The following is a 27,021-nucleotide window of genomic DNA, read 5'->3' on the forward strand; positions in this document are numbered from 1 at the left end:
CCGGAGGCCGTCTCTTCGGGCAGGGGGTGTGAGCGCCGTGTGGACAGCGGTGGCTTTAGGTGGCTTGTGGTGAACCCAGGCCTTGTGAGGAAACCCATCGGCCGCTGTGCTGTCCCAGCGGCAGCGCCGTCCGCTTTGCTTAGGCACCAACGGGCGACTGCTTGTTGGCGCTGAAGGGCCGTTTCAGGTGTCTTTAATTTCGAGGTGGAAGGTGGCTCTCCGGTTTTTGTGGGAATTGGATGAATAATTTTATTCGCTCTTACTCGGTTAGAGCTAGTACCAGGGCCTCGGGGTCTTTCCCCTGCAGGGGCATGACCCAGTGTCCTGCTTTGAGGTAAAACAGAACCGATTTTCTGTTCAGTAATTTTACTTTGTAGCTAAGCCTCTTCTAACCAACTGAACTCTCCAAAATTAACGGTGTATTTTTAAGACAGTCCACTTCCAGAGTGATAATACCTGATTGTTTATAATTTATGCCAAGGAATGGTATGCAGAGAGGCTCTTGCTTAAATGTATTGCAGTAACACCCAAGAGCAGCCAACTTTGTTATGTGCTCCGAAGGAGGGTCTGAAGCAGAAGAGCATAGAGGGGACACCTGCAGGGAGGAGCAGACAAGACAGGTGACCCAAAACTGACCGACAGGGTATTCCATCCCATCTGCATCATGCTCGGTATAAAAACTGGGGAATCAAAGGATCAGCTCTCTTTCTTCAATGGTCAGTGTCCGAGGAGGACTCTGTCTATTTGTTTGCCTTTGATCCTAATCTGCATTCCTGAATCCAGATCCGTAACCCAGTTCCCATCCATTGCTGAGTCCAGCCTGGGACTTTCACATGCCTGCTGGTGATGTGATCGTCATCTTGGGAGCTTGATAGGTTTTTGTATATATTGTATATATTTAATTATTGCCTTTTTATCATTTCATTAATATTTTCATTAAAGTGGTTTACTTTCTTTTTAAACTCATAAGGCTTTCTTTCTCTTCCTCCTCCCTTCAGGGAGAGGCGGGGGAGAGCATCTGTTGTTCATTTCAGTGGCCCAAACCAGGAGCAGCACTGATTGGGAGCTGGAAAAATATGTTGTAGCTGCCCCATGTCACTTTGCTCACCTTGTCACTGCTGAAAGTTACAGGATTATCCATAGGAATGCAAAAGCTGGTGCATGTATGGAAGAACTGAGCAGAGTTTACTTACACTGTGAATTGGGACTGGATCCGCAATGTTTGTGGCCTTCCAGTGTCATGAATCTTGTCACATCTGTAAATAAGCTGTAGAAGAGCAAGACTTTAAACTGTGATTGGCACACAAGGTTGTGGGCTTTGGGAGAGTTTTATTTTTGCATAATGTATTTCTAGATTGATGAAATTGAAGCTCTTTCATCCATATATGGTGAAGATTGGTGTGTTGTTGATGAAGATGAAAAGATCTACTGTATTAAGATTAATGATTGTCTGGATCAACCAAAATGGACCCTCTGTCTTCAGGTATGGTGGTATTAAGGAGTTTGGCACAGAATTTGTACTTGGACAGATGTAGGCAAGATCTTGTGCCTGCATGAAACCCTTTAAATAGGATTCATTGTCTACTGAGATGTATTAAAGAGCTTTTCGATTGGAATCTGTGATAGACTTTCCAGTGATTGTTCCTTTGCATCAATGTGCTTGTATCATGGTTTGGGCTTGTGACATTTTCAGTAGTTACACATCCTTCAATGTTTTTCTCCAAAGACTGATTTTTAAAATATCTGTTACATTGACTTTGTGTAGGGTACCTCAATGAATCTGCCGCAGTTGCTTCTGGATTTACTTTCTGGAAACTGTGGAGGCAAAACAAAATTTGAATCAACTTAACTGAGTAGCTTGCTCCTTTATGTTTACAGAACTGAAAACAAGAAGTTTACTTAGTGGAAGAAACATTGAAGTGTTTATTTATGGAAGTGCAGTGACACTTAAATAGGTCCAGTAACCATGTATGCAGCTCCTTTCAAATTTCTTCTGCAGTTTATTTTGCATGACACTTCATCCACAAAAATTGCACTGTGAAATATAATATTTGCATGCATTACCATTATTGGAATCCTAAATAAAGATACTCAGGTTTTCTTGTCATTCTGTAACAACATAGCCAACTATTTTCTTCATTTATAACACTAATTGTAGTCCTAGTGCATGACGTCAGGGTCCATCAGTAAAGCTCAGCTAGCTGCAAGGAGTAGTCCAGTGAATACTTACCCTGAATTTCTTTCAGGTGATTTTGCCACCAGGATATCCAGCTTCAGAGCCACCTATTTATCAACTAAAGTAAGTGAAGTTTCTTGCTGAGAGTTATTTTCTTTCAAATGTTTGCATTTCTTTTCTGAATTACCACTGTTAATTGTTTACAGTGTAAGTTTGGTTAAGATGACTCCTTGAATTAAACTATACTGGGGATGGGGGATGTTTCAAGCAAGAATATTCTATTCTTTCTCCCTCATGGAGCTCCCTATGACAGATTGCTCTCTCCCTTCAACTGTAATTCTTGCAGCATTATTTTGTGGCAAGGCAGCAATTAGACTGTGGAGGTATGGTTGCTGCTGCCTGTTGTGTTGGGCACTGATGTCTCATCACTTCCTTGGGTGTACCCCTCTTGTCTGGATGCTTGTTCCAGATTGTAAGGCATGCTTTTAATCTGAGCACTGACTCCTGTTGCGATGGAGCCATAGGATGTGCTGTTTTCCTGTTTTCCTTCCCTGCTCTCACCGTGTCTCCTGTCATGTAAACAAGATGGGAATGGAGACAAATAAGCCAGGTCCCTGATACGGATGATAGAAGGACCTGCAGGGCATGACACACAGCATATCTACTAAGATTTGGTCAGCAGTATTGACAAGGCAATACAAAATAGTGCAGGTAAACTTGAGGCCAAGTTTATATTTTAACATGAGACCAGGAGGATACAGGTACAGAACTGAAAGGTCATTCTAAATAGAATAGGTGCTATGGTGCTGAAGGAGTTGGAAAGGTAAGCTAATAATCCATAAGGTGACTCTGGAGTGACAATGGCCTGCTGTGAAAAAGTCCAGCTTTCTTACCTGAGGTAAGAAAAGGCAGCCAAAGTTAGGAGTCTTGAAGGACAGCTTGATGATCTTGCTTTTACCAAGACATTTACAACTGGAATCTTGTTAAGTGGGATTGATTAACAATATTTTATTTTCAAGGTGTTTATCACATTTAAAATGAATGTTTGTTGAGATGTTGGTATCAGCATATGGGCACAATTTACATTGTATTTCTTTCCATTCTAGTGCTCCTTGGCTTCGAGGACAAGATTATATGGAACTAGCAAATAGCTTGGAAGAAATATATGTGTAAGTTAGAATGGTGGAATATAATAAACGAAGACACTATTTTCAGTTTCATGTACTGCTTAATATATGTTTTTAAGTATCTGCATGAACTAGTAGTTGTGAAGTGACTGCTGCAGTAGCCATAAAACAGCAAGTTTCTTTTATAAATCTAAAAGTTAAAGATGACATGTGTTTACTAAGCATTTTGCAAGGAAAAATTGTGTTAAACTCTGACAAATTTCTTTTATACTGTTTAGACCTGGTGTTCTATAAGGATAGAAGTCTTCATTTTGACTCTTAATTGAATAGACTCTGTTTAGAATCTATGAGATTGCTTATGAATTGGTGCTATGAAGTATGAGATTTCTGCATATATTCTGCATTTGAATGTTAAACCGCAGGATCTGAAAACGTTTGTGTCGGAGCGTAAGTGGCAAAACAGTTTTTCTTAAAAGACAACTAGGGGATAAGTAGGTTTTAAAACAAATGAAACGCATGTAGAATCTATTAACTAGAATCTGTAACATAGTGGACTGTTTATTATCACAGTGTGCAGCTAACAACAATGCATAATGAATGCATGAGAATAAACAGAACATTTAGAAATACTCAAATTACGTGGTTTTGAATTGCTGTGAAAATAGGGTAGTAAATGTAGTAATTTTATATGGTTTAATTAATTCTTTCAGATCCCATAGATAATATAAACTAAATGAAATGAAAATATGTCATAAGGAAACACAGTCATGCCGAAAATAGTGAAATCTGAACATCTTGCATAAGTAATGTTTTTTAATGCTGTAAAATATTGAGGAGAGCGCTCAGCTTGCATGAGGGTTTTTTATGTAATTGCTCAGTTACTTTGATTAACTGTGTTTCTTATCTAATTAAGCAACAGATAAGCAAATAAAATTGAATTTGAAGTGTTAAAAATGCACAAAGATTTTAAGTGAAAAGTTCTATGGGATCATATTAACCACAGTTGTTCAGTGGAGTAAGAAGAACAGAGATTGTCCTTAACTCCATCCAGATTCATGGGATTGTAAAGGAAAAGAAGGTTATTAGGAGTGGTCAACATGGATTCACCAAGGGGAAATCATGCTTGACCAATCTGATAGCATTCTGTGATGGCATGTCTGGCTGGGTGGATGAGGGGAGAGCAGTGGACATTGTCTACCTCCATTTCAGCAAGGCTTTTGACACTGTCTTCCATAACATACTTTAAGGTAACCTTAGAAAGCATGGGTTATATGAGTGGACAGTGAGGTGGATTGAGAATTGGCTGAATGGCAGAGCTCAGAGCGTTGTGATCAGTGGCACAGAGTCTGGTTGGACGTCTATAACTAGTGGTGTTCTCCAGGGGTCAGTACTGGGTCCAGTCTTGTTCAACATATTCATCAACGAGCTGGATGAGGGGACAGAGTGTACCACCAGCAAGTTTGCTGATGACAAAACTGGCAGTGGTGGCTGACACACCAGAGGCTGTGCTGCCATACAGTGAGACCTGGACAGGCTGGAGAGTTGGGCAGAGAGGAACCCAATGAAATTCAATAAGGGCAAATATAGGGCCCTGCATCTAGTGTGGGATAACCCCACACATCAGTACAGGTTAGGGGTTGACCTGCTGGAAAGCAGCTCTGCAGAGAGGGACCTGGGAGTTCTGGTGGACAAGTTGACCACGAGCCAGCAATGTGCCCTCATGGCCAAGAGGGCCAATGGTCTCCTGGGGCGCATTAAAAAGGGTGCGGCCAACAGGTCGAGGGAGTTTATCCTCCCCCTCTACTCTGCCCTGGTGGGGCCGCGTTTGGAGTACTGTGTCTGGTTCTGGGCTCCCCAGTTCAAGAAAGACAGGGAACTACTGGAGAAAGTCCAGTGGAGCGCTACGAACATGATCAAGGGAACGGAGCATATGTCTTAGGAAGAAAGGCTGAGAGACCTGGGTCTGTTTAGCCTGGAGAAGAGAAGACTGAGAGGGGATCTCATCAATGCCTATAAATATCTAAAGGGCAGGTGTCAGTAGGATGGTGCCAGACTCTTTTCAGTGGTGTCCAGTGACAGGACAAGGGACACTGGGCACAAACTGGAACACAGGAAATTCTGTTTGAACATGAGGAAAAACTGCTTTACTTTGAGGGTGGCAGAGCACTGGAACAGGCTGCGCAGAGAGTTGGTGGAGTCTCCTTCTCCGGAGGTACTCAAAAGCCACCTGGATGTGTTCCTGTCCAACCTGCTCTAGGTGAAACTGCTTTGGCAGGTGGGTTGGACTAGATGATCTGTGAAGGTCCCTTCCAACCCCTACCATTCTGTGATTTGCTGGAGTCTCTACTGGATGTAGAGCTGCTCTATGTGGTTCTTCAAATGCCCTGAACATCTGGCACAAGTTGCCACATGAGGACTGTGAGGAGAAATAGCATGATTGTGAAGTGCTTTTCTCTTTCTCATTTCTTTTCCCCTGCAGCCTTGTAGGCTGGTAAGTTGTGCTAGTTAGATTAGTCCCTTGAAGCTCTGTTCTGTCTGTATCAGTTGCTGTTCAGAGCCCTTGCCTGTTTTCCTGTCATTTGTTTGTTCAGTAGGAAATGAATGCGTTTGTACTTTAGGCCATATGTATCATTTTAGCGTGTTTAAAAACCTTCTGGAGTAGTCACTGATATGCACAGTGTTTGTAAAAGCCTTTTATCTATCCAATGTCTAAATAGTTTTCAGATAAACAGATAGTTATAGATCACAAGTCTGTTTTGGGAGACCCAAAGTTCCTAAAAATGCAGCAAATGTTTGGGTTTGGTTTTGGGTTTTTTTTCCCACCCATTTATTCTTCTGGTAAGACTTTTATTCAATACAAAGCTTTATTTCGTGACTTAGACACAAGTGACAAGAAGAATAGCAGCATAGGAAGGTAACCTTTCAGACAAAGTGTAATTTGTGAATAGGCAGAAACTGAAATTGGGTTACAGCTGAAGAAATTGCTATTTATTTTCACAAAATGGAGAAATACTATTCATTGTCTAATCTCTCTCAGTCTATCTTTAGAATCATTGAGTGGTTGGAGTTGGAAGCGACCTTAAAGATAATGAAGTTCCAAACCCCCTCCCATGGGGAGGGACACCTCCCACTAGACCAGGTTACTTCAAGCCCCATCCAACCTGGCCTTGAACACTTTGAGGGATGAGGCATCCACAGCTTCTCCGGGCAACCTGTTCCAGTGCCTCACCACCCTCAGAGTAAAAAATTTCTTCCTAATATCTAATCTAAATTTCAGTATTAAAACAAACATAGTTCTTCATGTATTAAAGTAATGCTTCTGTATGGTAAGAAGCAGCATGGAATCAGAGCATTGAGTTGTTGTGGAGTCTGTTCACATTTTGAAGACAGAGCTACAAGTTTATAAATTCTTTATTTTTGAATATTTTTCTTAAAATATGTGTATTTGTTTGAATTTCTGATTGTATTCAGCAATAGTGCTGTATACATTAAGAAAAGTAAGAGTTTAAAAATGTAATTTCATCACTGATATGTAGTTTTGTGGTGCCCCAGATGGTGGCAGTAAGAATAAAATTAATGAGAAACCTGTGGCCCTGAATCTTTAGTTTTGTTTTTGAGACAAACATATTGAAATATAATTGCAAAGACAACTTTTTTAATTTAACTTTTTTAACACCATTTAAAATATATTTTGGGTTGTTTGGATCCTGGTGCACATTAAGGCAGTGTTTCTTAACTCTGAATATGGACATAAAAATGTGTTCATCCCATCTTCCCATGGTACCTTAATACATACCTGGGCCCCCTGAGTAAGGACTCCTAGACCTAAATCCTTACCTCCCTGTCCTATAGGACTGCTTATTAGCCAAACTAGCATATCAGTCCAATGCTCCACTGTGTCTGCTGCCACTGACCTCCTATCACAGTCCACCAAGATCAACCTCTGCTGCTTGTCAGGGAAGAGAAGTACAGCTGTTCCAAGGAAGAGCCCCTATCCCAAGCATGGGAAAGGGCCCCCTACAGCCACAGAGCTGTTGAAAGAGGACATCACATCATACAGTACTTTTTGTAGAGAAAACTGACCCAGACCCAGCTGGGTCATCCTGGCTTAGTGTTCTGTTGAAAATACTGAGACTGTCCCACTTACTCATTTGGCAGTTGTTTTCCCTTTCTTTAGTGGGCAGAGACTTACCATCAGTTGCCTGTCTTCCTCCAGCATTGCTGCTTTTAATGTTAAAAAAAAAATTAAAAAAAAAAAAAGCAAGCCACAAAGAGAGTGTATAATGATACAGGTATGTGTTTCACCCAGTGAGCTACTGAGACAGAACTTTCCACAAGCCTGTTTAAGCTCTTTCTCACTAGATTATAATGTTCTATTTCTGCATGTGTGAAATCTCTACGTTACTTGTTGTACTTTCTAAGTGAATTCCGCAAAAATGATTCTTCATTCACTGTGAGTTTTAACTTCCAGACAGAACCTTGGTGAAAGTATACTTTATTTATGGGTGGAGAAGATACGAGAAGTTCTGATAGAAAAGGCACAGTCATCAGATCCAGGTATTTCAGAAAATACACGGGTTTTTTGGTTTACTTTTTGTTCAACTGCAAAGTAAGATTTCATTACAAGTTAAAGCTTTATGCCCAATTTTGTAGTTGATCTAAGTAGCAGAAGACAACAGCCTCCAGTGTCGTGGCTTGTTGTTTTACAGTGATAGCTTCCCTTTTTAAAAAGCAGTAGGGGAAAAAAAGGAAGGGGGTGGCCTCAATGAATTAGAACAAAGTCCTCACTTCTCTCGGGAATTAAATTACTTGCATGAAAGCACAGTGCTGCACACAGGTACTTTATGCATTGTCCTCTGTTCTGGAAAGGAGTCATTCATATTAGTAATTAATTTCTGGTGTTGAGTGTGCTCTTGGAGGATTGGGATTAGCCTCAAGATAAACTTCAGTGGAATATGCAGACAAATGGCCAAGTATTCCATCTTAATTGTATTTTACTAATTGGGACGAGAAGTAGATTATCACTAGAGTTACAGTGAGTCTTCTGCTGTTACCGTTATAGAGTTTGTGTAAATTAACAGTCATTCTTTCAAAAAGTGGTGGGGTTTTTTTTGTGGATTAAAATGCTTAACTGCTATGAAATGCATGAGTGTCATGCATGCATGCACTTGTGGCAAAAGGAAATAGAACTCTCTTTCTATGTCATGGATGTTATCTTAGTCCTGTGAAGAATAAAAGACTGAAGAGGAAAAAAAACCTTATATTTTCAGTGATTCTTCATGATAAGGTCTAGTTTTAATCTTCCAATAAACTGCATTTTGTTGCTACATCACAGACATTTAAAAAGTAATTTTTTGTTGACATTACTAAAGGAGTGGGTACTGAGAAGTGAAAATTATACTGACAATATTGGAAGTGTGTTGGGTATTTTGACAGCAACCTTGTGGTTTCTGCTTAATACATCTAATGATTTTTCTAGGCCTTTTGAACGTGCTATATCACCCCTCTGGTTTTTTGTTGAAAATACCTGTGTTATAAAAAAATGCATCATCACCACATCACAGGCCCTCTAAATAGGAAATTAGATCATAGAATCATAGAATGGTTTAGGACCTTGAAGATCATCGAGTTCCAACCCCCCTGCCATGGGCAGGGACACCTCCCACTAGACCAGGTTGCCCAAGGCCATGTCCAGCCTGGCCTTGAACACCTCCAGGGATGGGGCCTTAACAACCTCTCTGGGCAACCTGTTCCAGTGCCTTACAACCCTCAAAGTGAAAAACTTCTTCCTAATGTTTACTCTAAACCTGCCCTCTTCTAGTTTATATCCATTCCCCCTCATCCTGTCACTACATGCCCTTGTAAAAAGTCCTTCCCCAGCTCTCCTGTAGACCCCCTTTAGGGACTGGAAGGCCGCAATAAGAGCTCCCTGTAGCTTTCTCTTCTCCAGGCTGAGCAGCCCCAACTCTCTCAGCCTCTCCTCATAGGAGAGGTGCTCCAGCCCTCGGATCATCCTCGTGGCTCTCCTCTGGACATGCTCCAGCAGGTCCATCTCTTTCTTATGTTGAGGACTCCAGAGCTGGACGCAGTACTACAGGTGGGATCTCACGAGAGTGGAGGAGAGCGGCAGGATCACCTCCCTTGACCTGCTGGCCACACTTTTTTTGATGCAGCCCAGGATATGGTTGGCCTTCTGGGCTGCGATATCATGATATATCATGATATATTAACTTGTCTGTATGGTAGATTCCCTCTAAATGCAGCTGCCAGAACACAAACTGTGTGTGATATTTACTCTTCTGCTATTGACAATTATTTTTTGTATGTCCTGTGCATGAAGGAAAATGGGATTTTGGGAATCCCAGAGTGCCTGAAACATGTCCAGGGAGGTGTTTCAAATACAGTGGTTTTATAACCTCATGAAGTAGCATTGAACAACAGCTCTACATTTTTCCCCATATGACTGGAGTTCTTGTGAAACATCAGATTATGTTGGTCTGTATATACAGATTAAATTAATGGTAGCATTGTAAATGTTTAATGGAAATGATAAACATTATTGTTCTTTTCTTCTTAATTAGTATTGAAACAGAAGATATTATGCAAGGATCCCATAGCATAAGTATTGTGTTCCTAATTCTAAGCAAAATTTTAGTTAATACAGGACTAAGAATTTTCTGGGTTTTATTGTAATTAATGTTACTATTATGCGTTTCATAATTCTTAATGGCAAACTGATTTGAACTGAAAAGACAGATTTTTGAGAAAAACAATTTGAAACTTTGTTTTACTTGTCTCAAAAAATGTGTAATAAATTCTACTACTTGTATCTTAATAGAACCAGATATTAAGAAAACAAGCGAAGAAGTTGATGAAGATCATGGAGATGATTTTTTCCTAGACTATCAGCCCATTCAGGAAGATCCCATTAAAATTGTAAATTACATTACATCTGAAAGTCAAGAAGGTAAGAAATATGCCCTTCTTAATTCTGATAAAATAGTTTTGAAAAGAGAGGCCATAAGATTCTGGTTTTTGGCTCATCTTTTGAGTAAAATTAGAAATATTAAAATTATAATCAAGATTAATAACAACTTAAAAAAACCCTTTTTTTGGTGATTCTGTGTGTCATCTTGTGTACTTAACTTTGACAAATCCCTGTTTTTAAAGTTGAGACGTTCTTTACTTATGTAGCCATATACATTGTTTCGGTACCCTTAAAAGAAAACAAACGCTTCCTTGTTTGTGGTCAGTAGATGAAGAACTGCCATCCATACATCATGGAAACCCAATCACAGATCGAAGGAGTACTTTCCAGGCACATCTGGCTCCTGTGGTGACACCCAGACAAGTAAGTAAAGATCAGTTCTACTCTTTTTGTCTGTACTTTGAACTTGACAAAACGTTAGTGAAATACTTGGGATTAGCTAAATATGCCTGTCCATCTTTGCATCTTTGTATGATAATATTGTCTGAGTAGTCATCAGTTTCTCGCTTTCACTATTAGCTAAATGGCTCTAAATACCAGCTCTGCAATGCTTCCTGGTAGGTTTCTACTTCTATTGTTGAAGTGGGTAGGTATTACTATTCTGTACCATTAAGTGCATTAGATATAAGACAGAATAAGAACATCAAAATTTGACTTTTGGATGTTGCCAAGTTTATCATAAGATATTTGGAAGCTACTGATTCTGCCACGTGTTACAATGTTTTCACTCCTTCAGAAAGGCATTATATTCAAAAATACGCTTGGATAATGCATAAGTAAATCTTTAACGAGACCTAAGTAAAAGGGGTACGCACACTTCTAGAGTTGTATTTGACTACAACTAGAAAAAATGCACAGTTCCTGATTCTTGTTGGAATCAGTGGTGAATGTAGACCTAGACAGACTGCTAGAAAAGGGCAGCTACATTTTGTTTCCCATGATGCTTCCCCACTTTCAGCAGTTTAACACAAGGTAAAGAAAGTATACTTGTGTTTAATATTACTGTTTTGGGGTTTTTTTATCCTTTGTGGAATTTGTCTCATTGCTTCTTGCATCAGGATTAACATTCAGAATCCGCAGCATTGTATGAAAATATGCCTTCCTGTGTTTGCTGTGAATCAGTCACTCATAACTTTTGTTTGTTGCACCTCTCCACTTTCTCTGTGCAGTTGGATTTTGTAGACATCTATCATATTTTATAGACCTTAGTTTTCAGTTTTCAAGGCTGAAGACCCTCAGTCTGTTTTGGTGCATGTAATGTATGCTGTAATCTTTTTGAGATGCAGACTAGAACTATACACAACACTGAGGGTGCAGTCACCCCAAGGATTTATAGTGGTGTGAAGAGTTTTTCCGTTTTCCATGTTCCTTTCCTAGTAATACCTTTCAGTTTACTTTTTTGACCTCTGCTGAGCACTGAGCTGCTGTTTTCATAGAAACATCTATTATAACCCCAAGATCTCTTTTTGCAAATGCTAATAACTAGTTTAGAATCACTTTGTATGTCACTTTGTGTCTATTAACATCAATCTCCTTTGGTCCTTGTTTAGTGGGGAAGCTACTGGTCTGCTCATCTTTTTTTTGTCATTAACTGAGAGTTAAACCTTGAGAGGATTTTCCTCTTTCCTTTTATCCAATAATAGCTTTTATTTTAAGAATTTTTCATAAGGGATCTTGTCAAATGTTTTTTTTTGAAATTCCAGGTAAGCTAGATCTACGACATGCTCAGTGACTCTGAAAGAACGTTGACAGGGATTTGAGGTGTATTTCTCTGTACAAAAGCTGTGTATTTCTCTATACAAAAGCTGTAATGTTTTAAGCTGTCTGTGTTTTTTAGGGTTTTTCTTGCCCCTCATTAGTTTGCGTTGTATGGACATAAGACTTTTTGGACTTTAGTTCCCTGCATCTTTCCTGAAGTACCTTTGAGATGTTAGTATTGCATCACAGAATCAGAGAATGGTCAGGGTTGGAAGGGACCTCTGGAGATCATCTAGTTCAACCCCCCCCGCCAGAGCAGGGTCACCTACAGCAGGTTGCACAGGGTGGCGTCCAAGTGGGTTTTGAATGTCTCCAGAGTGGGAGACTCCACAGCCTCTCTGGGCAGCCTGTTCCAGTGCTCTGCCACCCTCAAAGTAAAGAAGTCCCTCCTCATGTTTAGATGGAACTTCCTGTGTTCAAGTTTGTGCCCATTACCTCTTGTTCTATCACTGGGCACCACTGAAAAAAGACTGTTCCCATCTACCTGGCACCCTCCCTTTAAATATTTGTAAGTATTGGTAAGATACCCTCTCAATCTTCTTTTCTCTAGACTAAAAAGACTGAAGTCCCTCGGCCTTTCCTCATAACAAAGACGCTCCAGTCCCCTAATCATCTTTATAGCCCTTTGCTGGACCCTCTCCAACAGTTCCCTGTCCTTCTTGAACCGGGGAGCCCAGAACTGGACGCACTACTCCAGATGCGGCCTCCCCAGGGCAGAGTAGAGAGGGAGGATGACCTCCCTCGACCTGCTGGCCACACTCTTCTTGATGCACCCCAGGATGCCATTGGCCTTCTTGGCCACCAGGGTGCATTGCTGGCTCATGGTCATCCTGTTGTCCACCATGACTCCCAGTTCTCTTTCCACAGAGCTGCTTTCCAGGAGGTCAGCCCCCAACCTGTACTGGTGCATGGCGTTATTCCTCCCTAGATGCAATACCCTACACTTGGCCTTGATGAATTTCATTAGGTTCCTCTCCGCCCAACTCTCCAGCCTGTCCAGGTCTCGCTGTGTGGCGTCACAGCCTTCCAGCATGTCAGCCACTCCTCCCAGTTTTGTGTCATCAGCAAACTTGCTGGTGGTACGCTCTGTCCCTTCATCCAGGTCATCAGTCACCTTCTGCTGCAGAAACAGGTTTAACCGGTAGGTTAGTGTCCTGGTTCCAGCAGGGGTGGGGTTAATTTCCCCAGGGGTTCGGCAGGGGAGGCAGGTATTCCATCCCATGTGAGCCATACCCAGGCTATAAGAGGTGCTAGCCGGGGAGGGGAGAGGAATCGCCACTCAGGGGTGGGCTTCCACTATCTGGGTGCGGTCAGTCCGCGGCAGTACTGTAATCGCGTCTTTATATCTCTTTATCGGTGTTATTGGCTTTTTTTCCTCTTCCCTTTTGCTGTTCTGTTAGACTGCCCTATCTCAAACCACAAGTTTTGCTTTTTTCTTCCAATTTTTCCCTAAAAAAAAAAGCTGTGGGAGTTGAGCGAGCGGCCATGTCGTTCGTTGTTGCCGGCTGAGGCCAAGCCACGACAGTTAGATACCTTAGCTATAGCTCAACAGCTTCATTCTCCAATTCTCTTTAAACTTTTACATAAATATGATCTGGTTTTGCTGATCTGTCCTGTTAATTTTATCAGCTTTCTCAACCTTATTCTGTGGTAAGACTCCACTATATCATCCTTGTCTGACCTTCTAAGTTCATGTATACTGTACATGCATGTAGGTTTTTGTGCTACAGCTGTATCTTGTTTAAGTGATTCTTTTATATATATTATATTTATCTTCTGGCAGTACAGATCTCTGGTAAGCTTCAGCTTCTTACGTATTTGAGGAAAAAAATAATTAATTTTATTTTTAAACCTTCAAAAATGTGCTGTGCTTTTTACATCTGTCTTCTCATCTATCTTACTTTTCTCTATCTAGATACAACTTGAGCTTTTTTTCAACACAGATTTTTTGAGCTGTTCTTTTACTGCTTGCAAAATGAAAGTAATTTTCTTCATTAGGTTAATGTGGAATAACTCAGTGTTTTAAAATACTCAGTACATTATCAGTTTCATTAAAGTAGTACTGCGCTTCAGGGGCTTTCTTAGCTGTGCTCAGTCCCTATGAACTCGAAGTCTCTATGAACTGTGTTGCATTAGAAAGGGAAGAAATTAGAATCATTGGTTTAATGTCCTTTTCTTATTTAAAAAAAGCTCTTGCCCTTTGATCATGATTTATGAGTAAGATTGTTCCTACTTCTGAGGAAGTCTACCCACAGACATGGGTTTCTAAAAGGGCAGGCCTGTGTCAAGAAACAGGACTCACTTTAAGCAGGTTAGTAATTTCTGTTTTGCATACAAAGGCATTCTTAATTTCTTCTTTTATAACTTTTTTTTAAAAGACGACATATAGTCAATATACCTAGAAATTTCCAGTCAAGACTTATTGGTACGTGGTTAGTATAACGATAGAGCAAGTCCCCAAGTGTCAAATCCATCTTGTTTCACAGAGTCTTGTTGTACAGTGTGAGGTGATTGGTCTTCAGACTGCAGGGAAGCTGTACTGTGGTATGGACTAATTTTTTCTGAAAGCAAGCCAAAAGAGGTGAGGAATGGGGTGAACACTGCGCCTGTAATGAAAGCTAGCTTCTTTATCAGCTGAAGAGATTAGTATGTGCCCATACTACTTTATCTGCATACTCTATATGCTGCAATGATACTCATTGATATTTTAAGACAGTACACAGATTGCTGTGTAAATTCCTTTATTGAGTATTTTTAATAGTGGAATGTAACTTCCTATATAGTTTTCAGTAACGATAGCCAGAGTAAAACTGTAGTTACTTATGTAACAGAATATGTTACCATAAACCTTATGGGGCAAAGAAAGTGACAGGCATATTTCAGGTAGCAGGTTATATTTGGTACCATCGCAGTTTCTTGTCTCAGCTTGACTTATTCTGACATTTAAAATGTATGTGGTTCTTGGACTTGACATTGATTTAGTAAGGTGGGACTAAGAAATGATCTGTTCTTTAAGCATCTTGTGTCTTTTATGAGTAGGTCGCTCATTGACATGTAGAGAATCGCATCCCTTAATTCCCTAAAGCAGGAATAACAGAGAGGGGAACAGGAGAAAAAAAGGCTCAGGAGCTACAACAGGAAAAAGGATAAACTATTGCTTAGCTGTAAGATGTCTGTCTTGGAGGCTCATTGCTAATACAGACACATAATTAATCTTTAAGGTATGTTTTTAGGAGCCTGGTAGCTGACAAATAAGTAATGTCAAAGGTGATGATCATTTCATATGCTTTGTGCCCTAAGTCCAAGTATTGAAATGTGTTTATGAAAGTGTATTAACTAATTTGTCTTTCTTCAATATTCCCCTTTAGGGGGAGAAAAAAAAAAAAGGAGAAAACAGGTATTTGAAGCAATGTTCTCCGTTAATAATAGGAGTTTTTTCATTGAGTTATCATGTTTGAGGTGATTTTTGCAAGTAGAATTTCGTCCAGAAGAATTGGAAATAGCACAGTATAAATAAGACAGATATTAAATATGTATAATGCTTACTCCTCAGAGACTTTTTTCTTTGGAGTGCCAGGTAATTTACTTGCCAAGTCTGTTTTCCTAAACTTTCTCAACTTCAGTGATGTTTTTCTCAAAGTAATATTAGTTTTGTATTATGTAGTAAAACAATGTCTTGATCAAAGCTTTCGTTTTTCCTAGACCAAATGGGAAAGGGTTGAACAATCGCTAGCTTGTTTAATTAGAAACAGAATATGAACTGATAATTGTTGTATGTTTTGAATTTGGTGCTTCTTAAGAGCAGAGAGATGGACGTGGTGGTAATATCTGTTTTCTGGGAAATACTGACACTTTCAGATCCATAATAGAACATATATTTTTTAATTATTATTCTTTCTGTGAAGTGGAAACTCCGGAAAAAAGTATGTTTGAGGAAAAAGGAAAAAGTCAAATTGAAATGTAGTAGAGCTTTCTAAACGTCACATGTTTTTGTGAAGTAGGTAGAAGCGGGGTGTAATAGAAAAATGTACATCAAATTGTGTTATAGTCCAGCTTATTCTTATAGTTGAAAGAAGTAAGCAGGTGTAATTGATATTTAATACTGATTAAAAATGTTTTCTAGATCTTACTGTCTCTCTTGTCCAGTAAAGTGATTTGACACTTCTACATCGTCACCAATAACGTGAATGAACACAAGGTACAAATTTAAGCAACAGCTGTTTTCAGTATCCCAGAAAAATGATATGAAACTCGCATGAGGATACTGAGAAGCTGCTTCTTGAGTTATCACACTGAATATTTAGTTCATTTTATGTCAAAGTGTAAAACTGTTTCATTATAGTATTAAGAAGGAGGTGTTTATTTAGCAGTGATATTGAAATGTATGAAATCCCCATTATAAAAGGAAGCTTATTTTGGTTCTTTTAAAGGTCAAGAGAGTTCTTGAAAAATTGTATGAGAATAAGAAAATTGCAAGTGCTACCCACAACATATATGCATACAGGTGAGAGATGAATAGTGGTTTGTTTATTTTTTTTCCGGTGTTCTTTGACAAATGAGTGCAGGACATAAGAAGGGTAAAATCCATCAAATAAATTACTTGCTATTAAGTATTCATGGGTGTAAGTTTCTTATTTGTATGGTAAATGTTTTAGGCTTTATTTTGAATTTGAGGTCAATAAAGTAGAACATACAGGAGAAATGTTATGTTAAGATAGTAAAGCAGCATTAGGAATTAAAAAAGACTGAAAGTGGATTTGAACATGTGTTATATTTTGTATAGTATGTGTGAGCATATGTGTGAGGAAATGCTACATCATCCTGAACCACATGTGTTTTTACTTGGGCAAAGTAACTTTTTTTCCCCCAACCTTATATTTAGAAATAGCTGAAAATTTTTAGTTGAAATAAGAGTTGAAACAGAAACCCCGATGCAGACATCTGGCATATGAAATTTCAGCTGAAATACGAGAAACTTCAGGGGAAAATGAGAAACCGGTAGAATGAGTTTGCCAGTGGTCTGTCTCTGGCATCTTTTTGTGAATGTGGCTTATGTGAAATGAATTGGTCTCAGTCCAGATAGTGATGTAAGTTTTCTGAGGAACATAAGTAACAGTAAAAGGAGCCCCTTTCATTACTGGAGGAACCAGCAATCTGGAAAAGCATGTATAGACACTGATCTGTTCATGCATATCCTGGCATGATCCTAATGAAACATGAAATGAGAGCAAGTATTTTACTAAAAAGTCTACCTAAGTAAAAGGTTTTGGCAAACAGGGGATTTCTGTTGCTGCTGCTGATCTGGCTTCTTTCACTCGTACTTCAAAAATACACCTCAAAAAAGCAACAGAAACATACTTACTGCTTCGTATTTGTCATCTAGTACCAGAAGCCTCTCTGTTATTGTGTCATGTGTTAACTAAATTCAGAAGTTATGAAATCATTTGGTAGCAAACAGAAGACCTCTGAGCATTACTTCTGGAAAATTAGACCTGGGCAGCTGTCGTATATGAAACAGCACACCCCAAAGTTTCCTGGAGTGCCCCGTGAAGAAGGAGATGGCATGAAGAATCTGAAGGCAAATTTCAGTAATAGTTTCACACTGCTGCTGAAATATAGACCTAACTAATTATTAATAATATTATTGTCTGAGTTCTTCCAACTTGTGAGTGTGTACCATAATTTGAAACTGTATCTGATAGAGTTGGTTTCAGCTAGGCGTAATTATTAGGCTAAAAACCTGAGGATTTTTCTTATTGAGGACTTTACACTGGTAATGAGTCTGGACTTAACCTGAAATAGCTAGAGTCTATGTAAAAGCTTCTCAAACCTTGTTCTACTGTACAGATAAATATTTGTGTTTTACCCTAAGCCTCATCCTGTTTTCATGCAAATGTCCTTAGTAGAGAAGTAGAATTGATACAAGTACATATGAAAGATCTCTGAGACTTCATTAATCATGTCAAAATGTTAGTTGATTGATATTTTTTTAATCTATTTTATGTTTTTTTTCTTTATTTTTCTTTTTTTCCTTTTTAAGAATATATTGTGAAGATAAGCAGACATTCTTACAGGATTGCGAAGATGATGGGGAGACAGCAGCAGGTGGACGTCTTCTTCATCTTATGCAGGTTATAGAAATTAATCTTTGGCTTCTGGAAGTTTTGAACAGATTTCAAAAATCGCTACAATGTACATAAACTTGTAGAAGACTATTTTAATTCTTGCACAGCTCTTAGCCAAATAGGTGATTGCTATCTCAAAGGTGAAAGAGAAAACACAGACTGTTGCACGCATGTAGTAAATTGGTATTTCCAGGTCTTGGATCATAGAAACAACTAGCATCTCATAGGTGGTGGTAATAGTTTGAATGGTTTAAAAGATAAATAAGTTTTGATTCCTATGCTTACTCTGTGGTCTAAGGTATATGGAAAATGAAGACTAAAAGAAGGTGATTGACAGAATGTAACAGCTGACCTATGCACAGCCTTTCATTTGGTTTCCTCGAATACACATAATGAAAAGATGCATATTTGAACTTCCAGAGTAGCGCTTCAAATGCAAAAGGTAGAAGGGAGTGAAGGAGTTAAGTTGTTTTGATCATCTAATCTGTTTCTTTATGCTGTTTCCAGTTCTGGGTTCTCAGCCCTCATATTCAGGTATATTTTAGTGTTCAAGTGTTGAAATAATATGCCCTCGGCAAAGTTGCTACTGAACATGAATTGAGATTGATAAATTTTGATTCACTGGCATGATGCAAGCCCTAGTAAAACCATAAATAAAATACTATAACTACAGGGGACAGCTGCGTAAATCTTGTGGAGTGCCTCAAGTCACTTAGCTATACCAGCATACTAATTATTGCTTTTAATTTTGATTTTTAGATTGATGTCCCCTTCACAACCAGGGTTTTCTTCTCCTGTCCTTTGCTTGCTTGCATCTTCTGTTACTTAATGTGTTCTATTCTTATTCTTGGAGACTGTTTTAAAACTTTTTTTTTTACTCAAATCTTTCTTTTTTTGTGAAAAAAAATTAATTGATGGAAATACTTTGACATTTTTCATTTAGAACTTTTTGAAACTGCCTAAGTAACTCAAACCTGACTTGGAAAGGAAAACTTACTTTATGTAATATAGACATGTATATGTGGCCAGTGTGAAAACATTATTATAATAAAAATAATGTAACAAAACAACTTTGCAGGTAAGGCGTCTGGAGCACGTCTTCTGACAAGCAGCTGAGGGAACTGTGGTTGTTTAGCTTGGAGAAAAGGAGGCTCAGGGGAGACCTTATCGCTCTATGCAGCTATCTGAAAGGAGGTTGCAGAGAGGTGGGAGTCGACCTGTTCTGTCAAATAACAGGTGATAGAACAAGAGGAAATGGCTTCAAGTTGAACCAAGGGAAGTTTAGATTGGATATTAGGAAGAATTTCTTTACTGAAAGGGTCATCAGGCATTGGAACGCATTACCCAGGGCAGTGGTGGAGTCCCCATCCCTGGAGGTATTTAAGGGTTGTGTAGATATAGTGCTTAGGGACATGGTTTACTGGTGGGCTTGTCAGTGTTAGGTTAATGATTGGACTAGATACTCTTACAGGTCTTTTCCAACCTAGGAGATTCTGTGATTCTGTGTGATTCTGTGATTCTGTACTGTATCTCAGTTTGTTCTGAGCTTATCAGCTTTTTCTCAGCATGTTAATGTGTCCTTTTGAAAGTAGTCAGACTTAAAATGTCTAGACACTTAACATTCCATAAAAATCCAGTTTAGAAAGCGACCTGCAGTTTACCCTTTCAAGTGTGAATGTCTCTAAATCATATGATCAATAATCAAAAATGGTCAGAGGGCTGGAATGCCTCTCCTATGAGGACAGGCTGGGAGAGTTGGGGTTGTTCAGCCTGGAGAAGAGAAGGCTCCACCTTATTGTGGCCTTTCAGTACTTAATGGGGGCTTATAAGAAAGATAGGGACAAACTTTTTAGCAGGGCCTGTTGTGATAGGACAAGAGGTAGTAGTTTTAAACTAAAAGAGGGTACCTTCAGATCAGATATAAGGAAGACATCTTTTATGATGACGGTGATGAAACACTGGAACAGATTGCCCAGAGAGGTGGTAGAGGGTTGTAAGGCAGTGGAACAGGTTGCCCAGAGAGGTTGTTGAGGCCCCATCCCTGGAGGTGTTCAAGGCCAGGCTGGACGTGGCCTTGGGCAACCTGGTCCTAGTCGGAGGTGTCCCTACCCATGGCAGGGAGGTTAGAACTCAAAGATCTTTAAGGTCCTTTCTAACCTAAACCATTCTATGATTCTATGATTCTATTTCTAGATGTTCATAGGTCTCAGTTTTTCTGTTATAAGCACTTAGGACATATGATACATGCAACATGGGCAACAAACAGGACGAGCTGAAAGCCATTGTGCAGCAGAAAAACTATAATATAATTGCCATCACAGAAACATGGTGGGATGACTCACACAACTGGAGTGCTGCAGTGGATGGCTATAAACTCTTCAGAAGGGACAGGCTAGGAAGGAGAGGCAGTGGGGTAGACCTGTATGTTAGGGAGTGTTTTGATTATCTAGAGCTTAGTGATGGTGACAATAGGGTTGAGCGTTTATGGATAAGAATCGGGGGGAAGGCCAAGAAGGCAGATATCATGGTGGAATTCTGTTATAGACCACTCAACCAGGATGAAGAGGCAGACGAAATATTCTATAAGCAGCTGGGAGAAGTCTTACAATAGCTAGCTCTTGTTCTCGTGGGGGACTTCAACTTATCAGATGTCTGCTGGGAATACAATACAGCAGAGAGGAAACAGTCTAGGAAGTTCCTGGAGTGTGTGGAAGATAACTTCCTGACATAGCTGGTGAGGGAGCTAATTAGGGCAGGTGCCCTGATGGACCTGTTGTTTGTGAACAGGGAAGTACTAGTGGGTGATGTGATGGTTGGAGGCCATCTTGGGCATAGTGATCATGAAATGATAGAGTTGTCTGTTCTTGGAGGATTAAGGAGAGGGTGTTCAGCAGAACTGCTACGTTGGACTTCAGAGGGCAGACTTTGGCCTGTTCAGGAGACTAGTTGGCAGAGTCCCTTGGGAGACAGTCCTGAAAGGCAAAGGAGTCCAAGAAGGTTGGACATTCTTCAAGAAGGAAAACTTAAAAGCTCAGGAGCAGGCTGTCACCATGTACCAAAAGACGAGCCAGCAGGGAAGAAGACCAGCCTGGCAGAACAGAGAGCTTTAGCTGGAACTCAGGAAAAAAAAGAGAGTTTATGACTTTTGGAAGAAGGAACAGGCAACTCAGAAGGACCACGGGGATGTTAATAGGTTATGCAGGGAGGAAATTAGAAGGGTGAAAGCCCAACTCAAACTTCATCTGGCTACTGTGGTAAAAGACAATAAAAAATGTTTCTATAAATACGTTAGTAACAAAAGGATGGCTAAGGAGAACTTCCATCCTTTACTGGGTGCAGGGGAAAACATAGTGACAAAAGATGAGGAAAAGGCTGAGGTACTTAATGTCTTTGCCTCAGTCTTTAACAGTAAGGCCAGTTGTTCTCAGGGTACCCAGCCTCCTGAGCTGTAAGACAGGGACGAGGAGCAGAATAAAGCCCCCATAACCCAGGCAGAAATGGTTAGCAACCTGCTACACCACTTAAACATATGCAAGTCTATGGGGTGGGTACCACCCAAGGGTACCGAGGGAGGTGACACAAGTTCTCACCAAGCCACTTTCCATCATTTATCAGCAGTTCTGGCTAACCAGGAGGGTCCCGGTTGACTGGAGGTTTGCAGATGTGATGCCCATCCACAGGAATGGCTGGAAGGAGGATCTGGGGAACTACAGGCCTGTCAGTCTGACCTCAGTGCTGGGGAAGGTTATGGAGCAGATCATCTTGAGCGCCATAATGTGGCACATGCAGGTGATCAGGCCCAGTAAGCATGGGTTCATGAAAGGCAGGTCCTGCTTGACTAACTTGATCTATGACAGGGTGACCCGCTTAGCGGATGAGCGAAAGGCTGTGGATGTTGTTTCCCTGGACTTTAGTAAAGCCTTTGACACTGTTTCCCACAGCATTCTCCTGGAGAAACTGGCTGCTCATGGCTTGGACAGGTGTACTCCTTGCTTCATAAAAATCTGGCTGGATGGCCAGGCCCAAAGAGTCATGGTGAATGGAGTTAAATCCAGTTGGCGGCCGGTCCCAAGTGGTGTTCCCCAGGGCTCAATATTGGGGCCAGTTCTGTTTAATATCTTTATCAGTAATCTGGACGAGGGGATTGAGTGCACCTTCAGTAAGTTTTCAGATGACACCAAGTTGGATGGCAGTGTTGATCTGCTTGAGGGTAGGAATGATCTACAGAGGGAATTGGGCAGGCTGGATTGATGGGCCGAGGCCAGTAATACGGGGTTCCACAAAGCCAAGTGCTGCACTTGGGTCACAACAAGCCCATGCAGCACTACATGCTTGAGGAGGAGTGGCTGGGAAAACGGCCCAAAGAAGCGGGACTGGGATAGTGTGGCCAGCAGGACTAGAAAAGTGATCATCCCCCTGTACTCGGCACTGGTGAGGCTGCACCTTGAATATTGTGTTCAGTTTTGGGCCCCTCACTACAAGAAAGACATTGAGGTGCTGGACTGTGTCCAGAGAAGGGCAACGCAGGTGGTGAAGGGTCTAGAGCACGAGTCTTACGAGGGAAGTGGGATTGTTTAGCCTCCAGAAAAGGAGGCTGAAGGGAGACTTTATGGCTCTCTACAGCTACCTGAAGGAAGATTGTAGCAAGGTGGGGGTTGGTCTCTTCTCCCAAGTAACAAGTGATAGGACAAGAGGAAATGGCCTCAAGTTGCACCAGGGGAGGTTTAGGTTGGATATTAGGAGAAATTTCTTCACCAAAAGGGTTATCAAACATTGGAACAGACTGCCCAGGGAAGTGGTTGGGTATTTAAAAGTCATGTAGATGTGGTACTTAGGGACATGGTTTAGTGGTGGGCTTGGCAGTTAACAGTTGGACTTGATTATCTTAAATGTCTGTTTCAACCTAAATGATTCTAAGATATGGGCATGAAAATTAGGTGGTTTAATACACTTTCTGTTGCTGTACTTATAGTTCTTCTTTTGCAATAGAAATCTTATCTTGTTTCAGATAAACCTAGCACTTCAGTCAAGATAGCACTTTCCGGTTACAAGCAACTGTATTTTAGATTAATTCTTTAGAACTTAGAGTTAAAAATTTCCCAACTATGTTTGGCATCCTGTTTACTGTGAACAGTTGCTATACATAGACTTTATGGCTGATGTGTAAATGTAGAGAAAATGTCTGTCACAAAACCTGCCCCAGCCCCTCTTTTTTTTTTTTTAACATTATCCTTTTCATTTTAAAATTCCAAGACTAATTCTGTTTTCACAAACGATGATAGAATCTTCTAATAGCATTGTTCAGATGAGTCAAATAGGTCTATTTTTCTTGTCAGTGGAGACGATGAATTGTTGTTAGCACGCTTTATTGACAGCTAGCTCATAAGGGATTTTTCTCACCTCCACCATACCACCCTGGCATCTTGCAGACCACAGTGGTTTCGCTCAGCCTTATGCAAATAAAGCTCTGTTTGCTCTGTCTGGCTCCAAGCCATCTGCGGGCATTAGTGTAGTACTGTGCAGGACTTAAAAGACAGCTGTTTGTAAGTGAAGACCTTCCACAGAGATTTCAGATGCCTTTGTGAGGGACAAATTCGGAATCGTGGTTGCTAATCATGCAAGACTAGTATGAGCAAAAATGCTAACTGGTGATTGTCGCCACACCTTTGCATGCAGTAATGTGTATCTTATATTTTGACAAGTTGTGTGTGTCTCTCTGATACTTAGTCAATTGGCATTCCCTGTGTTACTAGTGTTTGCTGATGATGGGGAGATCTTGAACACAGAATTGCTGTAAGGGAGAGTGAACGCTAGTTTTCAAGTCTAGTCGAGTCACATTTAGATTTTGTGAAAAGTAAAGCTGTTGAAGGCCTTCCATGTTTCTTGCCTTTAATTGCAGTAAAAGAAATCATCACTTCTGTTTAACTCTCTCCTTGATTTTGTTACTTACAGTCTTAAAAAAGCTATATAAAGGCCGTTTAGTTCCTTTTAATCCTTATTGCTAATACAAGTATTTCATGTTGTGTGAACTTTATGCCATTTTGAATTCAGAAAGCAACTGCTTGGTTGTAAAGGACTAAGACTCAAACCTGGAAAACGCAGAGTTTTTTATGTATTACCCAGGAACTGTTGCTAGGTCCTGCATGTGGCAACAGTGCTAGCTTATGGCATTTTAGGTACCTATATGTATAATGTCTGTCCACTGGCTGTTATTAGCCTTATCCACCAACACTTGCAAAAATGTGGATGGACAATCTGCTTAGTGACGGAGGTTCTCTGGAAATAATAATTCATCATATCAAAGAATAATAAACGTAACTCGGTAATTTTCCCTTTAGTAATATCTGAAGCCTTTGACACATGAATACACATGAGATAGCTTTGCACCCTTTCTGAGGGACATATTGACTCATTTTACTTTCAATTTACCTTTGGTTAGGAGCTTGGAGAGGGAAACTTAGCACAGCTGCTGACTTGTCTTTATTTGTTACCATCTGTTAACATGTGTGACACAGACCTGACTGAAAGTTTTTAAAAATGCAAGATAGTAGACTTTTTCTATGTTTAAAATAGGTGTCAATAGTAAAATTAGTTCAAGTAAAAAATGACAGCTTTTATTTCTTTTTTTTTAAACAGATTTTGAATGTCCACAATGTGTTAGTTGTGGTATCCCGCTGGTATGGAGGTATTCTCTTAGGACCAGATCGTTTTAAACATATAAACAATTGTGCAAGAAACATACTTGTGGAATACAACTATGTACATTCGGTGGTAAGTTTCTGCCATTTAGAGTGAAGGCATTTGTATGTGAACTTGTGTAAATTGTCACTGTTAGATGAAGCCAGAAGAAAAGTAATATTACCTGTGTCAACCTCTGGTTGCTTTGATCCACTGATAGTATGCATGGGATCACTGCAAAGACTCCCGAAGAACTTCCAAAGAAGTTAGTGACCTGGTTTGTAAGCGTGAGGTGTGCAATAGAAGGGTGGCAGCACTTGAGGACATTGGTCCAGAACACAAATTTGAGGATTGGAGGAGGATGGAATTGGGAAATGCCTCTTTCTTTGTGCTTAGAAAACTGGAAGCTGCTGCTTCTCATGGTTACCAGTGCTGCCAGTTCCAGTGCGTAAGCAGACTGAGCTTGGGAATCACTGTAACTAGTAGGTATTTTAAAAATTGAAAGCTGTATTAGCACAAGGAAGTTTTCAGAATTATAGGTGGTAGACACAATTTAAAAAAAATCTAGACTAGAACAATTCAAAACCAAGTTACATTAACTGTTACAGAAAAGATTAAGGGAAGATGTTTCACGGGACCTTAAATAACTCAGGAGACAAAGTTCCAAATGTCTTTAAATGGGGACTTAGGTCATTTAGTCATCTAATAGTCTTGGTTTTCAACATTTCTTTTCTTCATCCTCAGAACAGCATATTAGATATGCCTATGTACATTATAGCATATAATTACTAACAATAGAAAGTTTAAGACAGTAGGAAATAATTACTAATGGATACTTTAAAAAGTATGGAGCAGTCAGTTTTCCTTTTCATTTGAAAGTATCAAGATTGCTGTGGCTGAAAGCTCTGCATTCTTCCCCATTCCTCCCCCTGCACTTTTCAGTTATTTGCTTTTTGCTTTTTAGAGGTGCTTGTGTATACTTATTGATTTACCTTCTTGGCAGTTTATCAATATTCTCTTATTTGAAAGCGTTGCTCATAAAATAAAAGGGTTAGTTTCCTAAGAAATGAGGAAGACTGTTAAGCATTAACCTTCAAGAGAAGGTTTAGTACCAAAAATTACTTCTTTTTTTTTTCTACTTTTAACAATTTATATTAGACTGTATTTACTTTATGTATTAAAAAAACATCTTTTGTTACCAGCATCCCTCAGAAAAATAACAGATGGAGCTTACTTACGGTCATTATTATTCTAGCACCATAGATGTGGCTCTTGGAAAAAGTATTCTTTTAGCTAACTCTCTTCAGAATAGCAGAGTTCAAACATCCTGTTAGGGTCCATTTCCCTCCCATGTGCAAGAGGTAGAAGGGAGTAGATTAAAATGTCCCAGGTTCTGTCAGATGTAGTGGTAGATTATTTCACCATTTTGGAGAGTGCTTGTGATGAGTGCCCACTGGAGAAAAGCCTCGTTTTTCAGAACTGGCAGTCAGAGCAAGCTGCACATTACAATGTTGATCCAGCAAGACTGGCAAAACTTTGGTTTTCCCAGTGTAGGTTTGTTTCACTTAGGGAACCAGTTTTAATGTACTGGTGTACAGTATGTGTCTTGATAAGGCCACATCCACACTAGAAGGAGTTTTGCAGTATAGTGTAGAAGTAATTCTATACTGGTAACCTCTTCCTTGAGTGGAAATGGCTTAGATTATTTTTACATTATATTCTTCTGTTAGCATAGCTATGTCTATAATTTTATCATTGCTGAAGGCAGAAGTTTCTAAATAGCAAGATAAGCAGACAAATTAATGAAACCGAGTGGATAAATATTATACAGTTCAAAACTTTCATAAATCCCAGTGAACTATGAACACTTCATATTAAAAATAATTCTCTTGGGTGAGCTTGAGAGAATACTCAAGGTGTATAAGAATGTTGTTTGAATTTTGAAATGCTTGTTTTTCATTTCAGGAAGAATCATCTAAACAAGCAGGAAAGAGCAAAAAGATAAGGAAGGACAACAAGAAGAGAACAGAACACTAATTTATTTTTTAAAACTATAAAAGATTATTTTGTACATATTTATACAAAGAAAACATGGACATTATTGCCTTATTCAATACAACAGACATTTTGTATTCAAAAGAGAATTCAGTAAAGCTATAGATATATTTT

General features: G+C 39.7%; 1 protein-coding gene across 1 annotated transcript in view; it reads left to right on the forward strand.

The window, feature by feature from the left end:
* IMPACT (impact RWD domain protein) overlaps window positions 1-27,021 on the forward strand; it is a 27,758-nt gene extending 737 nt beyond the window's left edge. The window contains exons 2-11 of the mRNA XM_009886660.1: window positions 1,355-1,483; window positions 2,247-2,299; window positions 3,283-3,345; window positions 7,775-7,860; window positions 10,142-10,270; window positions 10,560-10,654; window positions 16,480-16,553; window positions 18,090-18,180; window positions 24,811-24,945; window positions 26,818-27,021. Coding sequence (XP_009884962.1) covers window positions 1,355-1,483; window positions 2,247-2,299; window positions 3,283-3,345; window positions 7,775-7,860; window positions 10,142-10,270; window positions 10,560-10,654; window positions 16,480-16,553; window positions 18,090-18,180; window positions 24,811-24,945; window positions 26,818-26,889 — 927 coding nt within the window. The 3' untranslated portion in view covers window positions 26,890-27,021. The remainder of the gene's footprint in view (window positions 1-1,354; window positions 1,484-2,246; window positions 2,300-3,282; window positions 3,346-7,774; window positions 7,861-10,141; window positions 10,271-10,559; window positions 10,655-16,479; window positions 16,554-18,089; window positions 18,181-24,810; window positions 24,946-26,817) is intronic.

Source organism: Charadrius vociferus, unplaced genomic scaffold (assembly GCF_000708025.1).
Source record: "Charadrius vociferus isolate BGI_N301 unplaced genomic scaffold, ASM70802v2 scaffold45, whole genome shotgun sequence".
Taxonomy (NCBI): domain Eukaryota; kingdom Metazoa; phylum Chordata; class Aves; order Charadriiformes; family Charadriidae; genus Charadrius; species Charadrius vociferus.